The 17,602-nt window shown below is 36.1% G+C and overlaps 1 protein-coding gene across 3 annotated transcripts in view; it reads right to left on the bottom strand.

Moving 5' to 3' along the window:
• Window positions 1-3,046: 3,046 nt before the first annotated feature.
• Window positions 3,047-17,602, bottom strand: part of Smim8 (small integral membrane protein 8) — a 32,026-nt gene continuing 17,470 nt past the window's right edge. The window contains exons 1-3 of one of the 3 annotated variants that reach the window (XM_010633282.3): window positions 13,891-13,967; window positions 4,842-4,996; window positions 3,047-3,484 (exon numbers count right to left, since the gene is read on the bottom strand). In XM_010633282.3, the coding sequence (XP_010631584.1) occupies window positions 3,326-3,484; window positions 4,842-4,976 (294 nt within the window). In that variant the 5' untranslated portion in view covers window positions 4,977-4,996; window positions 13,891-13,967 and the 3' untranslated portion in view covers window positions 3,047-3,325. Of the gene's footprint in view, window positions 3,485-4,841; window positions 4,997-7,553; window positions 7,575-13,890; window positions 13,968-17,602 lie in introns of those variants that run through there. The other 2 variants (XM_033763378.1, XM_033763377.1) reach the window with 2 other exon arrangements.

Raw genomic sequence — 17,602 nt, 5'->3', positions numbered from 1 at the left:
AAGGGACAAAGAATAGGTCCTTTAACCAAATGAAAGAGACCTTGGAAGAAGTGAAATGCAAACGAAGTACTTGCTGTCTGGACATCAACGACCTATATGCAATCAGGAGCATCCTTGCTTTCTGTCATATATGCCAATCCCAAAAACTGTATAAGAGACCAATGGACTTAGCCCTCCCCAGCAAGCAGGGAGCTCTTTTCTTTTTTTCTAACAAACATGCATTTGGCCATTCCCCACTGCTTGCTGCTTGCTGTTTTGGTGGCTTCAAACTTCATTGTCCCCAAACAAGAACCTGAGAGCTAGAGTGAGCTGGTTACATCAGGGCCTTGGGTTGTGTGTCATAAAAGTTACCACATAATTCCTCTGTGTTTCACATTTATATTGTCATATTGCCTGATGAATGACTGAAGACTTTAAGTAACTATCAAGTGGTGTCAGATTCAACTTCAAGATGGTCCGTTGAGACTGGGAAAGGGATTACAAAGAGATGAATTTCTTCTGAAAACTGAAACCACTGCATCCACACAATTATCTGGGTTGAGAACAAAGGCCATCTATGTCTAAGATTCTCTTAACCTTGGAAATTCTTGGCCAGAAAGGAGGGTAACAAACTGGTCTTGATTTGCTTGCTAATGTCCTTGTTTTAAAAGGGAAAGTCAGCTGGGTGTGGTGGAGACTGAAGTAAAGGATCAAAAGTTTGAGCCTATCCTAGGCAAATGTCTCAAAATAAAAAATAAAAGAGCTAGGGACCTGGCTCAGTGCAATGGCAATCTCCAGTGCTGCCTAAACAAACAAACAAAACAATAAAAACGCTGGAAAACACCCATACATACCTTGGCATCCTTTGACACTCTGCATACACAAAGACTGTGCTACAACCTAAGACCACCCCAAACACAAGAAACACAAGAAACCCTTAATGCCTGGCAAACCAGAAGGGCTGGTTACCCTATGGAAGATAAAACTGTAAAACCAATAAATAATTTCAACATTTGCTTTAGGAAATTTTTGAAAGCCAATTTACCAATGGAACAGTTTGCTGATTTGGGCAAACCGCTCTCCAATCAGAACAAAAGATTATTCCCTTAGGCAAAAGGTTACTTATCCTTCATCACCCAATAGTTTACTTACCAAGACTTACTTCAAGACCTAATCTATTACGTTAGTTTTGTCCAAGCTCAAGCTGATTCCTACAATGAAAGACCTTTCTTTAGCCACTTGAACTCAAGACTTCAAATGTCTTCTCCATATTGTCTTAAACACAACTGACTTTATCAAAGTGGCATTTTTCTTTAGTGCTATAGGTTTAACAAACTTTGATCAGTAGGAGACAGATGGTTTTTAGAGGGAGTTAGCAGTTAATCCTTTATACTGCTTTGCTTCAAAATACAGAACTGTTTCTGAACTTAAGACCTAAATATATTATACTTAAAGTCTAATGGCTGTTTACCCATTACTGGACATAAGAGGATATATAATGAAAAGATCCTTAGACTTCAGAGCAAGATCTAGGTTTCTATCATGAATGAGAATCACTGTGACTCTGAGTAAATCTGAATGATTCTCAGCCTGTTTTTCTGACCATAAACTGACAAGACTAGACCTGGTAAGTCCAATGTTCAAAATGCTATCCTTATTTCAAAGGGCATTCATGTGTGTGTGTGTGCATGCATGCACGTGTGCTTAAGTCCTCATTCGACAGAGAATGGATGAAAAAATCCATTCATACCTTGGCATCCTTTGACACTTTGCATACACAAAGACTGTGCTACAACCTAAGACCACCTTATAGAAAACATTATAATTAGGTATTTATTCCTAAAATTCAGTGTGAGTTCTCTTTCACATTGGTCTTCACAATTCTGTGCTTGAATCTATAGCCACCTTTGTTCCCAAATGCAGATGTTACATAGCTTAAGGTTGTATGCTGTAGTTTCTCTTAATAGCTCACCCAATTAATATCTCCTCTGACATGACATTGAATATAAACTTATTTTGTTGACTAGTAAAAGAATTCTGATGTATGAAAATATGACATTATGCATGTCAGGTAAAAAGAGAAAAACTACATATTTGACAAAAAAATTTACAGGGAAACCAAAAGTAAAAGGTATCTGAATTAAAAGGCTTTTTTGTTTTTTGACACAAAAAGTATATTTTAAACTACATGACTTGTACTATTTGGAGAGGTATAACAAAGAAACACTGAAGGGTCAGTAGTAAAAAATTAATTTAGATCCACATGTATCAACTCAATTAGTTAAGCTCTTTAATATCTATAAATCAGACATAATTGCATCTTCATATATCCTGTAAAATCACAATAAAGTACTAGAAATTATAATTAACATTATTATGATATGCTCTACCTGTGCTATTATTATTTGGTAATAACAAATGAAGCAAAATTTCAGAGATGAAATTTACTACTAATTGCCAATTACAGTAATTTTGGAGAATGGGCTAAATGCATGTACCTGGAAATGAAACAGGTCCAAAACCCTGTCAGAAAGATTTACATTTTATCAGGCAAACCCAGTATGGTAAGGAGACTTTATTTCTTATCTATGAGTAGTTCTAGTTTTTAATCAACGGTAACACTGCTTAATAAAAAATAAAACGGGTAATATTTAGTTGTAGTAAAAAAATACCATACCTCAGTATACTAAACTGAATTACTTTTTACTCTCATTTAATCATGATTTTAGTAACTGAGGGGGAGTATCTTCTCAATTAAAATAAAAATTTTAACCAAAAGTAGCAGAAATAAAAACCAAAATGCCAGAACTGTTACTGTAAGCGGTCCAAGAACTGTTAAATCCAACTAAGCTTTCATTTCTCTTATCTTAATACTGACTCAGGCTTTAAAATTATGATTTCTTTCTTTACAAATACAGGTTTTATGCCAGGTAGAAAGCACATGTTTTCTTTGCAAATAACGAAATAACACTATATTCTCACAATAGCTTCAAAGGCACAATTTACCTTAAAATGTTAAAAACAAAAACAAACAAAAAAAAACTTCAGGCAAATTTAACAGCACTGGGTAATTTTATTATACGGAACTTAATAATTAACAAAAATGAATTCATAAAAAGGCACTTTTATAAGACAATTTAATAAATGGGAAATATTGAGCTCTTTTGTGGTAAAAGAATGAGATTAATAGCTAAAACTGTAGAATGACAAAATTTACTAGTGATGTGGCTGCTATCTTCTCATTAGCATATTACTGAAGAAGAAATATGATTCTGTGCACTCACAAAGTCTTTCATTTGAAGATTTCAAAGTTCTTAAGAGAACTCCACCTGCAGTAAGTAGCAGTTCAATCCCATTTAGATGTTCTCCTCTGAATATAACTGTGTCCCTCACTATCAATAGCTTCATAGAGGTCCTTTTTATTCTCCTGTGTTGCATGTAGATAACCAATATAAGCCACACAAAGTGAAAGGGATAACAATCCAAAAGCCATTACAGGTTTGTTCTGTCAAAGAAAAAAAATTACAAAGCCTTAGTAAGACTAATAATTGGAAGATACTGAAATATCTATAAATATCTATTACACTTCCCTCTTGGCACGCCGTATCTTTTTTTTTTCACTGGGATTGAACTCAGGACCTCGCCATTGCAAGGCAGGTGCTGGCACCACTGGCATGCCATAGCTTTATTATATTAGCATCCCTATGGCAAAACTTCAGTTATAATCATTTACTGTGTTCTTTATTCAACTAGCTCAGCTCCTAATTATTTAGATTATAGAAGACTCTTGCTTCCCCTCTCCAGCCTTTCTCCTCTCTCCAGCCTGGATATCTTAAGACCTCCACCCACAGAAAGGTGACAGCTTAGAGGAATGAGGCACAGATATTGATCTGGTGCTCAGTATTTAATGGTATCTATATAATGTGGAGAAGGTGCTTAACTTTCCTAGACCCAAGTGTTCTACTTGCAAATCTCAAATCAGTATATTTTATTAGGAAGTGAAAAATAAAACAGACATACTATTTTTGCTGCCCAAGATATGGATAATTATCAAAAGCCTTCTATAACAAATATTAGACACAGCAATGACACATAAATTATTTTGTTGAAACCTACTTTATTACCTCGAGATTCAGTGATTAGAAGAGATATTAAGCTGTTATAATAATGATGTAATGCTAGAAAATTGAAGATCTCAGGAAGCAAAGTGATGTAGCCTTGAATGGCAGAAGGGTGGGGAAAAGCTTTTAAAAAATAGGAAAAGCTTCCAGAGAACTGATTTATAATACTTTGCGATTTCTGAACCTGTGACTTGCTTCCCCCTTTCTACATGTTCTGTACTCAACAAATTGGCCTTTCTTAGTTAGTGATGCATGGTAGTGATATACAGTATTTCCTGCTTCTGTCTCCAAGACAGTATGACAGCAGTCCCCCCTACTTATCCATGAGGCATACCTTCCAAAACCCGCAGTGGATGCTTGAAATCACAAATACCAAACCCTACACAGTATGAACTGTGTTTTCTTCTATATGTGCATATTTTTAATAGTTTAATTTATATATTAGCTACAATGAGAGATTAACAATGAAATAGAATTATAACAATATCTGCCTTCAAATTAATGCAACAATTAAACTATGTTAATTCGAGAAGTTGGTCCCTTATAATGCAAGCATTTTGCATCGTAATTCCTAAGCTCCTTCAAAATAAATTATTTTTACTTATAATTTCCTTTGATTTGGTTTTATCATAAAGGGTCAACATAAAATATCTACAATAAAATCAAATGATGGTGGGAAATAAGAACTTTCTAATTCTATATCTCATTAACTATAAAGTCTTATCCTGGATTATTTCTTACAGGTTTAATGAAGAGCTCTGGATTTATGGCTCGAAATAAAGTAGTTGTGCGCACTCCTCCAAGTCCTGGGTTTCGAAAGTCTTTTTCTTTGGGTGGTTCCTGTTTAAATGTTGGAGGCTCGGGTGCTGAAGACATCTTGACTAATAACTTATTACCTAAAAACAAAACAACAAATTTTCCTTCATAATTGTTTGATAAACTTTAAAAAAATCATTTTTATACTCATTCTGCTTTTAAATTACAGATATGCACTCAAAGTGATTGTCAATTTTTACTTCATAGTGCATACTTTGTAAATGGTGATGGTGTTTTAAGTTTTGTCTGGTAAAATGGTTCACTGTTTTTTCATCTTTTAAACCAGTGAGATGGGCAGAAGGTCAGAGAATGGGTTGATGGTTTAAGTCACATTATAACCTGATACACAAAGCCAGGGCTATAGGTAAGAGAGGCCTGTGGGAAATCCATTTCTTCAATCCCTGCAATTTTTACTTTTCCTCACCTTCTAACAGCTCTTCCATAGCAACCCAAGGGAAAGTACTACCACTCCTTTGCTTAGTGTCTCCTCCTACAACCAAGCACTATCCCAAGAAGCAGGTATTTCTACTCATTCCTCCTTTGCCTATCAGCAACACTCTAGGAAGAACAAGTGCTGCTACCTCTTTAATCTAGAATATGTGCTGCTGAAGCGAGCACTATTTCGTTAATCTAAATATTATTTTTTTCTTAGCTATTCTAAATCTAACTTATTAAATCTAGATTATTTTTTCTTCTAGTTGGATTATCAACAACTGGACAATACTTTTCTCTTCCAAGTATCATTCCTGTCCCTCTTCCCAAGTGGATGTTGGAAGGGAGGAGGGAGAAGAAACCATCCAAAGCCTGAAATTAATGACAATATAATAAAACTCCTTGGGGAAATATTACAAATTCCTGCACAATAAATGTTATGAAACAGGAATCAGTCACACTTATACATGAAGTTCTGTTTATACAAATATTCTTTATTCACCAACTCTTGTTTAACAGACTTTCAAGGCAGTTATTTTTGCAACTTGACTTACGAAGAAAATTAAGTATTCAAAACACTGTGCTGCACTGATCATTACACATTCATCTATACCACTTACTTGGGTAAGTACCTCATAAGGAACATCTGCGGAAAGGTAAGTGATTACTTTCTGCACTTGAAAAGGCTTTGAGAAATGTTTACTGGGTTGTTCCATCACTTGTCTCCCATGCATATTATGGTTACTGCCAAGGTCTTCATCATCAACACTATGGCTTTATAGTTCCAATTTTACATCAGTGAGTTCACCTGGAGCAATTTCAGTATTTGCTAACTCTAGGAAAATAGTTAAATTGCTGCCTGTATCCACAATGTCTTCAAATGAAACCGGTTTGGGACACGAGTGAGAGTAGCAATTGAATGCTCAATTGGTTCAATGACCATCCTGAGTTTTGATCTTTTTCCAGGTATACCTCAGAGGATTTCACAGCAACCATGCCTGTTGTCTGCCAGCATTTCACTACTGTAGATAGACCAGTGTCTCAGAAATCATGCCAATAGCTTGCTTCATGTGGACCTTGTTCTCTCTTCCTCTATTTAATAGCAACTGGTTTCAGTAGTGAACCTTCACCGTGCAAATCATACCCTGATCTGAAGACTGTAGAATGGTTGTGCAAATTAAATTGGGGAAAACAACACATACATGATCAAAGCATGGGAATATGTTGTGGATAGAGCAAATGTCTTGGCAGAAAGATACTGCATTTTGTACCATTCATTCATTAATAAATTTGTCATCATTTAGACATGTGCACTGGATTGGTAATCACATGGAAATAAATCAAGCACTGAGGGTTAGCTGATTCGCCAGCGATGAATGGCCCAAAATGCATTACATCAGAATAGAGCACACCATCCCTCTGCTTTCCTTTGCAAAGTCCACCCCTGGCATGAAGCACATGATGAGGTAACAATGGTACAGTATACCTATTTTGTCAGCCTTTAAAACACATTCAAGCCATAACCTGTTTTTTGTTTTTTAAATTTCTCACATATACAAGTTACTAATTTTTAAAAAATATTGTCTTCACTATGGGCAACTTCTGAAATAATACCATAATATGCCTGTAATTTGTTCAGTCAGCTCACTTATTTGAAACTCATCTTGGCCAAAGTTGACAAAAACCCAATGCTTTCTATAGCACAAATGATACATTTAAATGTCCATTTCTCATATAAATTTCTTGATAACACCAGATGGCTACCAAGTGGAAGTCACATTCACTTCTGCTTTAGTCTCAATATTTAAACCCTTTTTCTTCACCCTTAGCTTGCATCAGTTAGGGTTCACTAGAGGAACAGAGTTAACATAAAAAAAAAAACATACACAGACACACACGGGTTTCTAGGTAGGTTTACAATGGTCTCTTGTAGTCAGGTGTGGAAGAATGTAAAAGAGCAGTTTATGCACTGGAGAGGATCCAGTCAGAGGCTGAAGACTTGGGAGCTCACTGGAGAGTCCTGTGTAATACCATATAGGGAAACTGGAGGTTGTGCACTGGAAGGCTGAAGAGTATGCCCTAGTAGCCTGGAGATGGACATCCAAAGGTTATGGTGAAGACTGGAGATCCTCTGAAGTAGCAGAAGTGAGACTTTCCCTTTTTTATTCCACCCAGGCTACAAGCCTATTGGTTGGTGTTACTCACACTCAGGGTGGGCCTTCCCTATTCAGAAGTCCATCATCCAGACACACTCAGAACCTTGTTAAACCAATCAGATAAGTGTTCCTTAAAACTGACATCACAGTTAACTATCACATGGCTCAATCTTTAAAAACATAGCGGTAGTAATGTTAAATGTTTTTTCTGTTTCTACTTTATAGTAGCAATCTACTGCTTCCACTATCACTGTGTTTTTTTCCTAGTGAAAACTGCTGATGTTTCATTTCCCCCTCCCCGCTTAACCATGATGATAGGATGGATGGTATACACAAATTTATTCAGAATTTAAGTTACAACAAATGTCAGCCAGCAGGCACCAAAACCAGGTGTCAGTGATTTTTTTCCTTGTGTTAAAAACTTTTTAAAGAAAGTGGGGAAAGAGAAAATGCAAAATGAAGCAATCGAAGTGAAAGCTGCATTTTAGTTTGTTAAAAGACCATATCTATAAGCAAGGCTAGGTAAGAGTTAACAAATGTTCATGTTCTTAGGACTGTATTATAGCCTAATAGTTTATTACTACTGGAACATTAGCTAAAAATATAAGGAAGTCCTGAAATAAAGCCAATATACAAAGGTAAATGTTATTCTAACCAGAAATGAATGCATTTTCTTTTGATTATTAGCTGCAAAAATATCCTGTACAAAATGGGTCAAAGGTGTTCAAAAGGAAGAAAAATAAGGTAATGGAGGAAGTACACATTATATAAAGAGTATACATATAAGGGTCCTTAGAGAAAAGTTTATCATGTACACTTTATGCTAGGAATTTAGGGATAAATTTCATTAAAAGTTGAGTATTTTGTATCTGAAATGCTTCAGAAGTGTTTTAATTTCATTTGTATACACAAATTAAAATATCTAGGGAAAAAGGACTCAAGTCTAAACAAAAAATTCATTAATGTTTCACGTATACCCAATACATGTAGCCTGAAGCTAATTTTTTAATAACTGTGTTCATGAGAGTTTGTGTACAGACCTATTAAAAAAGCAAAGGTATCATTACTGCTGCCACTCACTGAACAATCTGTGTGGTTGTTTGGCATCACCCTCACTGTTGATTCTGAATTCATATACTTCTGGTAAGGAATCATCTGTCACACTTACATGTACATAGTTAGTAAAAAGTATTACATACCATTAATAAAGGAAAAAGAATAATGTGTTCAGGGTAAGCAGGTAGCAGCATCTCCAGAATTCCTGTAGTAGCTGTTAAACAGCAGCAGTTTTCAATTAACACCGGTGGTGCTGTGTTTAAATGGCTACTGTACACTATTTTATTTTTACTGTATTAGGTCTAAGAAACATCAGAAGCAGTCGAGCGACCAGGAAGTAGGTCTTCTAGAGATGAGCAAGCATTCTGCTGAGTGGCTTTTTTAAATGTTTCCTCCAGTGTCATCTTCTGCATTAGCAACAGTTTTTGTCTTAGAAGTCTCTCTTTGATTTTATAGTGACATGACTTCTTGTTCTGTTATGAATGCTCACTGCTTTAACCCTTCAATAAGTCCATCACACAATTTCACCATGTCATCTAGAGGCACTTTTTCTGCAGTGCTGACGTCATCATGTTCATCATGATTATTACCTTGAACAGTTTGAATCAGAACCATTTTGGCTATTTCACCTTTGGTCAATGAATGAACAACTACAGCCTGACTCTTGATGTTAAAAACTTTTTCAATATCCACTTCCTCAAGGAATTTCTCTGCTGCTTTGTGATCAACAGATACTTTATTGCCACAAATCTTTAAAAATTTAATGCCATGTCTTTTCTTAAATTTCTGTAGCCAGCCTGTTGAATGTTCACAGTTCCTTTCAATTTTCAATTCATCACGATAGATCTTTGCTTGTTTCACGATTAGCATATCATTTAGTGGCATGTGTTCACGGTGATGCTGATGGATCCACTCTTTCAATACATGATCAAGATCTTCATTTTTAGCTTTATGCAGTGTTTTTCTATTTTTCATTAACTTTGGTTCATCACTTACAGCATAAAACTTCAACAGTTTATCCTTCTGTTTCTTCAGGTCATATATGGTGGTCATTCTAACACCATACTCTTCAGTAAGACATTTCACACTTACACCACTGTTCAGTTTTTCCAACAGCTTGACTTCTTGTGCTATAGATAAACACAAATGTTTCCTCTTTTTTTCTATCACTCTTACCCACAGGGACACCTGTGGGTCTTTCTGACATTTTCAGCAATATCTTTATATCACAGAGCAGAGAATATGCCAAAAAACACAGTGAGTGATGCACACTGTTGGTGGCCTCATGTGGGGCATCTTGGGGAACCTGTCCTTGGCACACTGGGCCTTTACACATGCCATTTCATTACCCTTTGAGGGTATGCTTCTGTGGAAGAATCTTGGCATATACAGAAAATATATGTTGCAGCTGAAGGGGACTTGACGGGTCTTTTTTCCCTGAGACACTGAATAAACTGCATGTTGTGTACTTGTGTCTTAATTGCAAACTGTCACATGAGGTCAAATGTGGAATTTTCCAATTGTGGCATCACTCTGGCATTCAAAAAGTTTCAGGTTGTGGAACATTTCGAATTTCAAATTTTCAGATTAGGAATGCTCAACTTGTATTTTAAAATTAAAGGGATGCAGTGATGTCAAATGTGAAGAAATTCATATTAAAAAATATGATGTCTATAAAAAACTCTAATTCTAACTCAAATTATAATTACTCACATTTAGTTGCAAGATCCCTCAATTTCCTTTTTTCTTAGGAAAACCTACATTTCCTTTGTAATCAATCAAGGAAATAAGTACTCAAAGTGGTGTTTACACTGAGCCTCCAAACATCTACATTTATCTTAATAATGTACTGTTTATGTTAAACACTACTAGAAATGATAATTGTAGGTTACTCACATTGCAAACCCCAAAAATGTCTTAAACATAAATATACAATATCCACTATTTGTGATACTTTCTAGAAAGCATAAAAGTAACATTTTATTAAAAGTGGTATAAGACAGCTCAGTTTTATTGACATTTCTCCTTTTATAAGCCAAACACTGAAGTTCTTAGAACAGGTTGTTCTTTTTTTTGGTACCGGGGATCAAACTTGGGTCTTTGCACTTGCAAGGAAAGTGGTGGCACCATTGAGCTAAATCCCTGACCCCTAGAATGGTTCTTTCAAAACTACACAAACGTATTTATTCATTTATCAAATAAAGAATCTTTAACAACTACGTATACTTTCAATAAAAAATACAGATTACTGAAGCCAAAAAAAGGTTTTGGTAGCTAAGAATCTGTTATATGATTACAAAAAATAAAAACAACATTTTTATATAAGAGAGGGTTCTTCTGTATTTATTCATGAGCTATACATGTGTAACTGGAGTGGAAATTTAAGGTGTGCTAGTTAAGTAAAAATGTGAAATACAAAATCTTAATCTTGTTTCTTCACAGATGTGTAAACTATCAGTACTTTTTGGAAAGACAAACCTTTATTTCAGCAAGTAAGTTTTGCATCTACCAGTAAAAGCTAACTGGCTATTTTCAAGTGTATAACTAATTTAAATTCTATTATTAAAAGCTGCATAACCATAAGTTCAAAAAACAGCAATAACTTATTTTGACATTACTCTCCAGTGAACTATACCTAAGACAAAAACAGTTCACATCAAGCACATTTCCATCAGAACTGCAAGTATAAAAAATTCTACTCTCCTCTAAAATATTATACAAACACCCCCACACACATGTATATACTATGTAAATCAGGTTCTTAATCATGAGAAAAGAAGCCAATTGTCTTCCTGTTACTTTTTCCAACTTTTTTCCCTACTCTTTTTCCCAGTGCACTAGCTAGCACTTATTTCTCTTAACAAACATTGATCAGATTTTAGTTATACTCAGTTTGAAGATTTTTTTTCTCATTGAGTTTATTAGTACTTTTTAGGTATATAGTACAGTTATATTCATCATTGGGATCTTGTACCTCTACATGACAGATCTTGGTTCTCATTTTTTCCCCTCGGCCCTACCCTCCCTTCACCCTCTTCACCCTTCCCTATTTACAAAGACTTTGTTTCCATTTTTTTGTTTTATTTTTTTCTTTTCCCTTATTTCTTTTCCCCTACCCTTCCCACTTTGAAGATGTTTATTTTTACGGTGAATTTTAAAACCTTCTTTATTGTGTTAAGAGAATCACAGGAACATACACATACACACAGATTAGCAGGGATGGTGGAAACAGCACTGCACTGCTCCTAAACAGTTTGGTGATTCATTTGTGTGCAGGCCCACTTGCAAATCAATAAATTAGGTACTACTTGGCTGTGTCATCTGTCCAGATGCCCTTATTTTTATTCCTCTTTCATTTTTCCAAGCTTTACTTCTTGTTCCTTTAGAACCTATTTTTCATATGTGTATATATGTTTATTAGTATATGTTTGCTGTACATAATTACATCCATCATGAGGGACATTTATATGTATGTGTGTGCATGTATAAATAATGCTCTGTCTCTCTGTCTCCCTCTCTCTATATATACATATACATAAAGAGAGAATTTTTCATACTTGTTTATGAAAAAGATCCATATTAAGCTACATTTATTTCATATGCCCTTCCCTGGTAAAATAGCTTTTACCTTTTTCTTCTGTCCATCTTCCTGTGAAGGGAAGGGAAATGCAATGGGAAACAGAAGCAAAGATGAACTGTCCCTTTACACAACTCCCTGTATTTATATCTTAAAGCACCAGACTGTGCCTCCCCACACTCTCCCAGAAATAATATTACCAATATGAGAAGCTATACCAGATAGTCCTAGACATGGTCATTTTGAATGATTTTCCTTACTTTAGTAAAATTCTTGCTCTGGGGGGACAATCCAGAAAGTATGTGGTAACTGACATTAAATAATTCACAAGCATTAAATTGGCACAAGTATTCACATACAGTAATATTGTACATGAAAATTGCATGAAGATATAGAAAGTGTAAGAATTACTTTGGAGGGAGAATTTCCATTTTCAAATATACATTTTAGAAATAAAAGACAAGTCAAAACAAAATTATCAGAAATCACAGAATGTTAACAAGTAGGAAACATCAATAATCAAATACTCATAAAAGATTCAGCAGATTATAAAATAGACAAAATATTTTAAGAAGAGCTTAAATACACCCATTATTTTAGTTTTATATAACATGATATTTTAACACTTGAAGCCTGGAGCAGAACACCCTAAAATAATTTAAGTTAGCATAAACAGGTTTGGGATAGAATCAAAGGACTTTATGACTTAAGTAAATCTAGCACAGCCTCAAATCCCTACCTCACTATTTCTACTGCTATGATTCTCAGTTACCACCTTTATAAAAGCAGTAATACTATCTACTGCATACAAATGTGCATTAAATATGTGTAGATTAAGATAAAGGATAGATGTTCAGAAAATGGTAACGTGTTGTCTTCACTATCCAGTTCAAGCCTTCTACTCTCCTTTAAAGGAATCTAGACTCAAAGAGATTGTGTCTTTGCCAGAAGAGTGGGACAATCCAGGTCTCCCACTTTCCAGCTCACTCCTTCCTATTCCACTACCTCATCCAGTCATACCTAAACTGAGGAAAGGACTTTGCATTTATGCTATTACAAGATTGTGAAACATAACATTTGTAAACTCTTAAGTTTAAAAAATTGGTCCTATTGCTGCTTTAAATGTAAAATATAATTTTTAAAAGTATCTTTCCTTCCATCTCTTCAATTTTCTGTATCTGAAAAAAAGAAGAAAGAGTGTGCCAATGCCTTGCAGACAATCTGAGGCTTGAACAGTCGTATTTGGCTTCACCTCAATGCTGTGGTACCTATTCTGCTGTTGACTACTAAGGGCCTACTCAGAGCCAGGTGCACTTGAAACCTCCAGAAGAAAGTGCAGTCAATTCAGTTCCTGACAGTGCGCTACAGGACTGAGAAAGCATTGACTGTCGGCACAGTTAAAAAAAGAAAACGGGCATCTCGTGGAAAATTACAAAACCATGTTGCCCTAAACGTGTGGGACAGAGAACTGCACGAAATGGGCGGGTTCTTGGCGTGGGGGACGGGGGTGCCCACAGACGCGGCCCCGACCAGCAAGCCAAGCGCCTGGCGCGTCAGGGGCCCGGAAATGGGCTCCGTGGGGCAGAGACCTCAAGGCGTGGCGGCGGGGTCAGAGGGCCGGGTGTGGCAAGTTCAGGCTGCACTAGCAAACGTCCCACAGTCCGCGGCCCCGGGGAGTGAGGAGGGTCAGGAAGCGGCCCTGCCCGCTCCCAGACAAGTACCCCTCCACCCGAAACCGGCCACCGCTGCTCACCTCCCAGGGTCACCACCTCTTCACAGCGACTCTAAGAATCCATCTCGCCGCCGCCGCCAAAGGAGAGAGCGGCCGAGCGCACCCGACTCGGAGTTCGCCACAGCGCCGCCCACAGTCTGGAGGCTGCAACACAGGCTCTCTCCCGTCTCAAACTCCGGAGCTTTGCCTGGGAGCTTGGTCCTCTGTGGGCTATAGTGTGCTAGGCATGTTCTTTTGCTCGCTTTTTCTTTTGACCTTTGGTTTTCAACCTCCTAGATGCAAATAACCTTTTAGTTTCGCGTGTTTGTTTTGTGAAAATAGGGAGATATCTTCAAGATATATATATATATTTATTTATTTTAAAGGAATTGGAAAACGTTCTGATCTGGGAAAGAAGGCTTAGGTCCATACTCCACCCTCACGTTAGGGACTAGGTAAGTGTACCTTGAATCATCTGACATTCATTTGGGGGCTTGAGGTTTTTAAGGTGCAACATGTCTGAAACTATGGTTGAGACAACAATAGGTGTGGATGCTGGATTGAACATTGTTGATATTTAAGTTTGTTGAGATACAGGTTATACTGGGACAAAATACTATTAATAGCAGGTATCCAATTTTTGGCATGGATTTATGTAAAACTTTGGGAAATGGATTTTGAATTTAAACTTGTTCTTTCAAATAAAAGTATATTTACATTTGATTTGTGTGTATGTGTCCACCCGCGCAAGCGCACACACACACACACAATTTAGGATTAAACCTGGGGCATCCTACATCCCTAGCTCGCTCCACCCCCTCGACCCCATTTTTTTTTTTGAGACAGGGTCTGGATAAATTGCTTAGGCTGGCCTCCAGGCTCAAGATCCTCCTGCCTCAACCTCCTTAGTAGCTGAGATTACAAGCATATGACACCATGCCCAGCTGATTTGAGGTTAATACCATTGACATGTGGTATTGCTAGGCAATCTTCAAACAAAATGAGTTAAATTTCCATGAAAAAGCTATTTGCCCCAAAGCTAAGAGCAACTGAAAGGCTACAACACTTTGTGTTCAATCAAACCTTCTCCTTATCCCTTAGGGTTCTCTTTACTAATCTGTACCTTGTCAAATACCAGTATGGAAACAAAAGCACCTTTACTGTTGTGATTAGATGAAAAAAATGAATAAACTATAAGAACCTGTAAGAAAAGAGCATAAACTGTAGGTAAAGACAGTGGAGAAAAGCCAACAGGCCTTATAAATTTCAGGTGTGAATAAATGTAGGTATGTATTTTATGATGATGCCAAAGATTTACTTTAAAGAGTGATGCCTGTCTATATGCTTTTATAAACTTCATTTTGAAAAGCATCATCAATATTTAATATATTTGACAGATTTTATATTTAATAGAATTGTATAAAGCAGAGATTAATCTTTGTAAAAACACATTAAAATTTATCAGTTTCATCACTGGTTCCCAAAGTATGCTCTGGGGATGACTGTAGTAGGCTGGGACCTCTTCTCAAGGATCTGTGATCCTTTTTCAGGCAAGAATAGTTGATTTAGATTTAATAAAAATCATTCCTTCTTGGTGTTTTGTCAAAGGCAGATTTAAAAAAAATAAGATAAATACTGGCTTTTATTTTAACCTAGCAAAAACCAAGCCAAAGGAGATGACATAATTAAGGTGGGCCAAAGATATCTGGCTGTCTTGAATGGATCATTAGTTGACTACTATAAACGTTAAGCATGTTGTAGTAGTTTGCAGAAGTCGTCCCAATTCTCCACTTCTCCCTTGTGTCCTTGCCCTGTGCCTCCCTGTTATGATTCTTTGGTTGGCTGTGTATAGCTAATATGATCTTAGCAAATCACTGATGATGCCAAAGAGGCTGGAAAAATGCTTGAACTGATAAGTATGCTTCAACAAGCTCAGTGGAGATGAAAAGTGGATAGAGCAAAGCCAAGATCCCATTTTGTGAGTCTTTGACTCTGTAGGTTTAGGGCAGGGACTGAGAATTTCCATTTTTATCAAATTGTCAGTAATGCTGGTGTTCCTATTCCTCAAACTGTACACAGAGAAATGCTGACATGACACAGCAGTTTATTTTCTTTTTCATTTTCCAAATAAGACACTATTGCTTTCTATTAAATAGTTTCTACTTTGAGGAGAAGAATAGGTAATATTTTAACATCATAAGAAGTCTCGGAAAATTTAAATTTTGCCTCAATGAATCCTCTAGCAAAACAGACAAAATAATCATTTCTAATGGTTGAATTTAAATATAAAGTGTTAATCTTAAATCTTGATCATGATCAGTGCAAGGACAATTGAATGGGACAATTTTATTTAGGTTTAATAACATTTATCCCGACACTATTTCTCAAAATTCACACAAAAAAATACAGATATTTTAGGAAGATTGGAAGATCTATTCTAATTATGTTTAACTTCATCCTTTCAGGACATAAGATAAATAATTGTGTTAATGAGATACACAAAATAAGTACAATATATAATAATTATAGTCCTATCAGAATATTCTATTATGCCTGACATAAAACTGAAAAGTTGCTTGTTCAGACAGGTAAGGCTTTGCTTTATTTCTATTTTGTCCATTTTCTTATCTTGTTCCTTTTTTCATTTGAAAACATGTGGGACCTTCCTCAAGTCATTCAGAAGTTGTTATGTGACAGACAACATATGGAGTAAAGTTGTTTGTAAGTTACAGTATGTGTCATTTATTCACATCAAAGCTGTGAATGAGCCTTGTTAACATAATTTGATGACAGGCTAAGTGCTCTGGTACTAAATTAAAGTAATCTAATGTTAGTATAAGTGCTTTTCTTGATTAGTAACTCTTAATTGTTAAAAATTTACAGTTTGTATGATATTGGAACCTCTACACACATGATATGTTATTGGGATGCATATTAAGGATATACTCAAGTGGGATCTCATATTTTTAAAAAGCTTCTTCACTGCCAGAGAAATCAAAAGAATCATATCACAGAGAAGTATGTGCACCCATGTTTATAGCGGCACAGTTTGTAATAGCTAAAACTTGGAAACAGCCCATTTGCCCATCCGTTGGAAACTGGATAAAGAAGATGTGGTTTTTCTATAAAATGGAATATTACTCAGCCATAAAGAATGAGAAAATAGATTCATTCATAGGAAAATGGATACATATTGAAGATATACTCCTAAGTGAAATAAATAAGTCACACATGTGTAAATACCGAATAGTTTCTCTGGTGTGAATAATCTGCAATAATACATAAGATCCTAATAAGATTACTGACATTTAGAAATGGGAAGAAAGGAGCTAAAGGTGTAGGGAAGGTGGGATGGATAGGGGAAGGGTAAAAGGGGAAAAGAAAAAAATGTGAGATAACGAAAAGATGAAAATAAAGTGTTTGTAGATGGGGAGGGGTGAAGGGAAGGCAGAGGTAAGGGGAAAAAATGAGAATCAAGACTTGTCATGTAGAGGTACAAGATCCCAATAATGAATGTAACTGTACTATATCCATAAAATGTACCGATAAACTCAATTAAAGCTGAAAAAAAAAGTTTGACATCACTGGTCATTCAAGAGATGCGGAAGAAACAATGCTGAGATTCCACCTCACCCCCGAAAGAATGGCTGCTGTCAAGAAATCAACCAATAACAAATGCTGTTGGGGTTGTGGCGTGAAAGGAACCCTTCTTCACTGTTGGCAAAACCACTATGGAAACTGGTGAAACCACTAT

The sequence above is a fragment of the Fukomys damarensis genome, unplaced genomic scaffold (genome assembly GCF_012274545.1).
Source record: "Fukomys damarensis isolate Sample0158 unplaced genomic scaffold, DMR_v1.0_HiC HiC_scaffold_14, whole genome shotgun sequence".
Classification (NCBI taxonomy): Eukaryota; Metazoa; Chordata; class Mammalia; order Rodentia; family Bathyergidae; genus Fukomys; species Fukomys damarensis.
Note: the sequence above shows the minus strand (reverse complement) of the source record. Positions and strands in the feature narration are given on the sequence as shown.